General features: G+C 58.8%; 1 protein-coding gene across 1 annotated transcript; it reads right to left on the bottom strand.

Annotated features, from left to right (window-relative positions):
• Positions 1-1033: 1033 nt before the first annotated feature.
• On the bottom strand, positions 1034-4201 carry LOC128774540 (testis-specific Y-encoded protein 3-like). Its single transcript, XM_053893606.1, has 7 exons — positions 4019-4201; positions 3062-3220; positions 2292-2369; positions 2036-2147; positions 1798-1943; positions 1620-1704; positions 1034-1062 (listed from the first exon to the last, which is right to left on the bottom strand). The coding sequence occupies exons 1-7, from the start codon at positions 4199-4201 to the stop codon at positions 1034-1036; spliced, it is 792 nt and encodes a 263-aa protein (XP_053749581.1).
• Positions 4202-7956: the final 3755 nt, after the last annotated feature.

The raw sequence follows: 7956 nt of genomic DNA, 5'->3' as shown, positions 1-7956 counted from the left end.
CACCCATTCGTAACCAGAGGTCTTTTCAGAAACAGCAAAGTTCACACAAGGGCATCAGCACTAGGACTCCTTCAGGAGTCTTGTGTGTGTGTGTGTGTGTGTGTGTGTGTGTGTGTGTGTGTGTGTGAGAATAAGTGAAGCGGTGTTTGGGAGGCTCAGCTTCAGGAAGTGGAACCAGAAAAGTTCGCTGTGATTTTGGAGTTGCGTGAGACTGTAGTGGGCTGTTTTCTCTGCAGTGTGTATGTTGTCCCTGTCAACTCTGCCTGAAGCAGAACTTCATCGGTCTTACCCACCCACTCTGCCTCTGGTCCCTCGGTTCCTTCCCCTGGACGCCAATCTTACAACCTGCTCACAATCCCTCAAATATGTGTGGCTGGTCCTGAGATCCTGACCTTGTCCACAAGACAGTCTGCATTGGTAGACGTCTGAAAACCAGAGGGTAATCAACCCTGGGAATTCCTCCCTGTGTGGCGGTTCAGTCAACATGACTGAGGGTGTCCCCATGCGGGATTCTGGGGGCACCATCATGGACATGCCCAATCCCTGAATATTGGACATCCCTGGCCTGTGCTGGCCTCTCCGTTTCCTTGAATTTCCTCATTTTCACAGGAAAGCTATGAACCTGGGCACTGGCCTTTCTCTCAGGTTTGTGCCCTGGCCTCCCTCACTCAAGTCCCCATTGCTTCAATCTTACTGACCTCACATGCAATCCCAATGTGTGACCCATCCCTACGGACAATGTCCTACGTCCCGCCCTTCCTTGGAACTCCAATGTGCAGGCACAGAACACTTACACCTCTGGACAGCCGCATGTATACATGGACACGCCCCAGAGCGAACCTGAGAGGAAGACACACACAAACACTTCATGCTGTTTATCTCCCATTCTATATTTCTTCAAATGTATTGGACCCCCGCCCTGCGCCACGTGTCACCACCACCCTTGTCCTTATTTCATGGCCAGGAGAATCTTGTGGACCATCGGTGAGCATCGGAAGGGTTTCCACTGGGGTCGATGAAGTGCGACGCTCCTTCATACTCTTCTCAAGATCGTGCATATCCCTGGGATATATGGGTACACACAGACAGACAGACAGACAGACACACACACATACACACACACACACACACACACACACGCACACACACACACACACACACACACACACACACAGGACAGGTGAGAGTCTTATCTTGGCCCTGAGTAAGGTTGCTTGAATGTTTCCAAACGGAAAGTAGGATGGGAGGGTGTGATAAGCTGTGCCAAAGCTGACAAGGGGATCCAGAAGCCAGACAACATGTGGGATGGTGGTAGGAGGCCTGAGGGTGGGGTTCATGGTCCGGGAATGACAGTTGTCACCGTGCTATGTGATGAGCCAGCTTTGGTTGTCCCGCTTTGCTCATTCTTTTTGTCTAGCCCCCTTCCCACCTTCAGGCTCCCCAAAGGGGCAAAGCCTCTTTGACACGTTACTTCTTAAGACTCCCTGTCTCAGGCTGATGCCCTTTTGACCTGGGGTCACCTCCTGTGCCGCTGTGAGTCTCGGTGCCTCCATGCAGAAGAGAATTGTGCCCTGGACCCCATGACACACATTTCCGTGCCCACACCCTTGGCTGCTCACCTCTTTCCCTCTCAGTTCTCTCTCCTGGGGCCTCCTTCATCTTGAAATACGGCAGGGGGTTGGGCCAAAGATCCTCTATGATTATCTGGTAGGGGAGACAGGCCAGGCCTCAGGTAGCTATCCCACGCAGTGGGGGAACCCATGAAAATCACCTCCCTTCCTTGTTACAGGGCCCCACCTCAGCAATCCTGCTAGAGCCGGCAAAGCTGTGGTCAGAGAACCAGTTGAAGAAGTTGAGGCTGCTGTTGTCATGCCTGCGTCTGTAGGCCTCCTGTCTGTACCTTGGGTACCACTGGATGGGACTGGAATGAGACGCCCTATACCCTGCAGGAAGACGAGTATGTGAGAAGGCGCCAGAGAACTAATCACATTCAACCCTGCACCCACTGCCGCCCATGCAGTCAGTGGACACTTACCATCAAGGCCTAGGACATACTCCTTCGTAACGACTTCATTCTGGAAGTAGGAGTTCTTGCCAAAAAACAGCAGGATCTTCCGGCATTCCCTGGGAAACTTGTGTTCCTCCACCTGCCGTGGTACAGTGGGGCAGAAATGTGAAATCTTGTTCCAGGAGACCCGCCCTCCCCTGAGGAAGGAACACATCACTTCTCCCCACCACCTCCCCTCCCCACACAGCCAGCCACCCACACCACCTCCCACTCCCAGGCCGACCTTCAAATTGGTCATGTGGCGAAGCATGCTTTCATCGGGCTTACTAATCAGGGCTGACATCTGAGGGTGGTTCACAAACTGCCGCAGGTCAAAGAGCCTTCAGGTGCTGGGCGTGAGAGAGCTCGAGCCAGAGAACCAGTGTGGACAGCATCCAGGCGTCCTCCCCCCGGGACTGGCGTCCTCCCCCAGGGTCTCAAGCCCTCCCCACAGGCTGCGTCCAGGCCCACGGGGTCTCAGGATCGCGCAGGGCTCTGCTAGACACGCACAGGAGGCTGTGCATGCCCAGACGCCCGCAACCACGCCTAGCTTTGTGTGCTCGTGAGGACACTGAGGACGCTTACTTCCACACAGCCAGACAGCACACATCCGGTCTCGCGCCGACCAGTGGGCATTCACATCGCCTTCCCCGCAGCAAGATGCTTAGCGGGACCCAGAAACGTGCCCCCACGCGGCTTTGTGTGGGAAGAAGCCCTCGGTCATTTCCCCGACCTGGCCTGGACCTCCACCGCCACTCCCCACTCTCCCAGCGCTGTTTCCGTGCCAGGTGCGACGTAAAGCACACATGCCTCCCCCACCCCGGCACTGCCCTCCTCCCACACTCATTGCAGAGCCAGGACCACCGGATGGGATCACGTTTGCACGTTCCCGGCCACTGGAGCGTGGCTTAGCTCCAGTCCCTGTCCTGGGTTCCTCTAAATGGCACCTCCCTTTCCTTCCTCTTGCGCAAGCCCAGCCCCCTGTGGACCCTCCACCAGCAGCAGGAAGGATACAGCCTTGGCCCAGAAACCACGGATGCCCTGGATAAGGGCACCTCTCTGCTGCAGATGTCGCTGCCGCCTCTGCCACATCCTGAGTTTGAGTCGAGCGTGCTCCCGGCTGGCTTGTTTATTCACCGGCTGTAGCTCTATCTGAAGGGCCTCCAGAGCCTCCAGAGCCTCCAGTGGGGAAGGGCGAGGACGGAGGCCTGACTCTACCTGCTCCTTCTTAGCCTGCTTCACCTGCAGCTCCTGGGCTTCTTCCACCCATCGGCCTTCCTGCTCACTCGGCTTCTGTTCCTCCTCCACCCGCTCCTCCTTGTCCTCCTTGCCCTCCACCTCCTCCTCGCCCTGCTGCTGCTCCTCCAGCGCTTCCTTCTCCTGCTCCTCTTCCTCCTCGGTTTGCAATTCTGCTCTCCCTTTAATGGCTCGCACGCCTTCCCTTCCTCCTCCTGCTCCTCCTCCTGGTCCCCTTCCCCTGCCACTGCCGCCGCCAATGCCTCCACCGCCACCGCCGCGGCCGGCGCCGTGGCCGCCGCCGCGCCCGCTTCTATACCCTGCTGCTCCTGCTCCTCCCCTTTCATTTCCGCCAACTCCTCCTCCTTCCGCTCTTCCTCCTTCTGCTTGGGCTTCTGCTGCTCCTCCTCCTTCTAATCTTTTACTCCTGCTGCCTCTCCCCCTCTTCCTCCTCCTCCTCCTCCTCCTTCTGCTCTTCTGGTCCTGCTGCTCCCCCTCGCCCTTCAGGTCCTCCTCCTCGTGAACTTGGACCTTCTCCTTCCCCGGCTCCTGCTCCTCGTCCTCCTCCCCCTTCTTCCTCTGCTCATGCCCCTCTTCCCCAGGCGCGTCCTCTTCCGCGGCCGCCACCTCAACCTCCTCCTCCGCCAGGCCCCACAGCGCCTCCACCGCCACTATGTCATGCACCAGCGGCACCGATATCTCGCTGGGGCCGCCCACCTGCCTCTCGGGTCGGGCCTGGCCTTCCTGCACAGGCTGTTCGCTTGTGGCCTGCGAGCCTTCGGCCTGCGGCACCTCCGGCCCTGCCGGAGACCCAGTGTCCCCACGGGCCCTCGTCTCTCGACCGCCCCGTTCCCGGTCGAAGGCGGCATGGGGGCTCCGGGCATCCCCAGTGTTTCGGAAACACGAGTCGTGCAACATGCGGCCCCGGCCCGAGACACCAACTGTGGCTCCTACCGACGACGAAGCGGGAGGTGAAAGCACGGCCCCCCTCCCCAGACCCAGTGAGTGGAGCCCTGAGGGCAATGGCTGGCAACTCGCTCCCCCTTCCTCCCAGAGCCCAAAGGTCGAGGGGGCGCATGCGCATGCGCATGCGCATGGTGCTGTACCCAGGATGCCTCGGCGGTGGCTATCGCTATGCCGATGCTGCCTCGGAGGCCTTTGTGGTGAGAGGTGTGCGCCTGCGGCTTTGAGGCTGAGGGAGCTCCAAGCCACGCCCAGGCCGCTTCACTGCCTTCAGGACCAATCATAGGGACGGTGGCGTGCGTGGCTTCGGCGGTCCCGCCCCTAGGTCACCCGGAAACTGGGGCGCGTCTGTTGCATAGGCAGGAAGGCTCTGGGCCCCGTGCAGTGCAACTCCTCCGGGGGGCTTGCAGCCGGCCCTCTGTGCGCTCTGGGTGCCCTGTTTGGCTTCTGGCCATGCGAAAGCGACCTTTGCATTCCACGCTGCGCTGGGCACGCGGCTATCTACACACACGGGTAAAGGGGGACCTCCCCGCTTTGCCCATTTACACCGCCACCTTTGTTCATTGTGCCCCTAGTCCGACAAATCCACTCAGCGGATCACCTTGGCTGTCCGGGAGACGCATGTCAGCTGTGCGCCTGCTGTCTGTGCACCCCGGTTTTCCATCTGCTCAGCCTCCTTTGCATACTCTCTACGTCCATCCTTGCTCCCAGAAGACATGTATGTCATGACAGCAGTCTAGCAGTGCACCGGCTAGGGAAGGTCGGTGACCAGAGGTGTGTGACGTGGAGAGGACGCCACACTAGGGGAGGCTGCGTATCATGCGCGCCGCTCTTGCCGTTTGTCCCCGTTGCCTGGAAAGTGACACACTGGCAAGCACACACCCCCCTCTCATGATGGGCTGCCCATTGCTCCCGTGTGTGGCAGTGCACAGGAAAGACCCGTGACCGTGGGCCCTGGGATTCCTGGAGCTTGTGTCTGTCCCACAGACAGCGGTCCCCTTCCTCCCACAATGCTTGGCCATCTTCTCACAGGGACCCTCCCCAGGCCTTCGTTGGCCGTATGTCTGTTCATCCTGGTCCCATTTCCTTTACCACTCACTTAGGCGGCAGGCTGCCATGAGCGTGGGCGCTGGCTCAAAACACTGTCCCCCTGTGCCACAGGCAGCGTGATTTCAAGGGTCTCCGAGAGGTATCGGGGGGTTGGGGGATGCAGTGTTGGGACCCAAGTGAGGGACACGCCCCAGGGTCTACATGAAGCCACATGACCACTTTGGGGAAGCAATAAGCTGCAGACGGTGTGCAGTGAGGGCGATGATGTGGTCTCCCTCCCTGTCAGGGCAGTGGTGATGTGGACTCCCTGCCGGTCTATGTCAGACAGCATAAGCTACACACACACACACCACACAGAGCCACTGCAGGATTGGAGGCTCGAGATGCATTGCCTGGCCAGGCACCACACTCATGCATTGCCTTTTCCCTTTGGTGGAATGCAGTGTTCCCCTACCTCTTTATGGGACCAGGAGGCTGCCAGGCAGGCGGGGGATTCTAGGATTTCCAAATTCGTGTGCCGGGCCCTCTGGCCAACATGTTGCTTCCGTGACACAGAAGAGGTTCCTCCAGACTCGCTGGGCTATGTCAGGATACGAACGGGGTACAGAAATGCTCCAGGGTGGCTGTGATATATGAGGCAGCACACCACCGCTTCAGGTGACAGCAATGCATAGAAACGCAGGTGGATGGGGGGAGGCTGAACAGGTGGTAGGGGGCTGAGAGGGGGTGGCCAGTGTGACCGACAGAGAGGCAAACTCTTACCCAGAAAGGGAGAGGAACAGGTCCAGTGGTGAGCCCTCAAGCTGCCCTCAGCAGAGGACGTAGCGGGTGGGCAAGACAGGAAAGCAGGCCCAGACCCTGGTGCACCTGACCTATGCAACTCACTCCCTCCAGAGAAATGGGGCCTGTCAAACTCCCACGCATCGCCGGGAGACCCCGTGGCAGGAACGTGGGAACAAATCTGGGTCCCAGGTGCAGGGACTGTCTGGGACAAGCAGGCAATGCCTTTCAGTTTGAACAACACCTACCACAGTATTGGGGTCCCGGGGCCGGGCCCCAACTTCGCAAGGGACTCTAGACCAGCCAGGCCTGTCTCTGCAGGGTCATCCAGGAGGATGTTCACCGAGACACATACCCTGGCTGGGACCACAAGGCCTTGCGATGATCCCCTAGGCCGCTCCAGGAGCAGGGCCAGGCTTACTCATGCTCTCTGCTGCCTCCCTCCACTAACGCCCACTTCCTTGCAGGGAACTTTGGTCCTCCTCCACTGCGCCATGGGTGGCCCAACCCCAACTTGCCCCTGGCCAAGGCAACACAGGACGAGCGGACCCAGGCAAAGTCCGGGCTTTCCTCCCGTCATGAAAGGTGATCAGCTAGCTCCGTGTCGATCCCAGGCGCGAAGGGATTGCACTCGCTGCACTTTGGCACGGGAGCCCCCCCTTACTCACCAAGTCAGGAAAGCCCCCAGTCTCTTTCCTTCGCTTGCCAACGGCCTACACACACTCACTCAGGCACAAAGATGCACGGCCACGCGGCACGTGGACACAGACACGTGCACGCTGCCAGCACAAACGCTAGGTCTCAGGCAAAAGTACTCACAGGCGCCAGCCACAATACATTCACAGACACACTCTAGTGGACCTGTGCACTCACTCATGCCCTCTGCCACATCCCACTCACGAGGCTAGCTCCTCCTCACGACTCACACTTGCTTTCCCCCCTCACACAGCACGTGCATTTGTCCTGGGGCCCAACCTGGCTGAAAACTAGGGCAGATTCAGGACCTCCATTGGGTCACGGAAGCTTGCATTGAGATGCCAAGGAAAGAGAGCCACAACTGATACCAACCTTCCAGTACCAATGGCACCGGAACATGGCATGTGGAGAAACACCAGCTACGACTAGGTTCCCTGGCTCCTCGGCTCCTGCCCTTTCTTCAGACCCTCTCAACACTGGGCAGTCCCTTGGGTTTCAGTACCTCCCAGCTGGCTGCAACCTACAGGGCAAGGGCCAAGGGACTGACCTTTCTCAGTTCACATGTATACCCAGCTTGTGTGGGCTGCCTGGAGGCAGTCACGGCTTAGGAGGTCTGGATGTGCTCTGACCCCTGGTACTTGTGCGTTCCTTTGTGTGTTCCCCTGCAGCCCTGTGCCATCAGCAGCCTACTCCGTCCATATGGACACGCACAGCTCACGGAAACCCAGATGCACTGATACTGTGCAAGGACAGCACAGAGACAGAGAAAGAGAGATGGAGGTGCGGGAGGGAGGAAGCGTTCCCTCAAGAAAATGATCACAGGGACTCAGAGACAGACAGAGGCCAGAGGGACATGGAAGGAGGCCGAAGAAGGAGAGTAAGTCGCCACTAGAGACAGCCACAGAGGGGGAGTGTGTGTGTGTGTGCCCGTGCCCGTGCGTGTGCGTGTGAGTGCGTATGAATGAGTGAAATTGTCTGGGACTGAGACAGGGGTGTTGCCACGATTCCTGGACTCTCGAACGCCCTCTTCCAGCAGAATGGAGGCCCGGTATTGTCAGGAATCTCAGCGTTTTCCGGAACAGGACTCCCTTGCTTTGGGGCCCTAGCCCATCCTCAGGCTAGGGCCATAGAGCAGAAGGAGTGGGAACTTGAGGCATGAGGCTCCAGACTAGGCCCAGCAGGTG

This window comes from Panthera pardus, unplaced genomic scaffold (assembly GCF_024362965.1).
Source record: "Panthera pardus isolate Hobbes unplaced genomic scaffold, ASM2436296v1 HiC_scaffold_333, whole genome shotgun sequence".
Lineage (NCBI taxonomy): Eukaryota > Metazoa > Chordata > Mammalia > Carnivora > Felidae > Panthera > Panthera pardus.
This window is presented reverse-complemented; position numbering and strand designations above follow the sequence as displayed.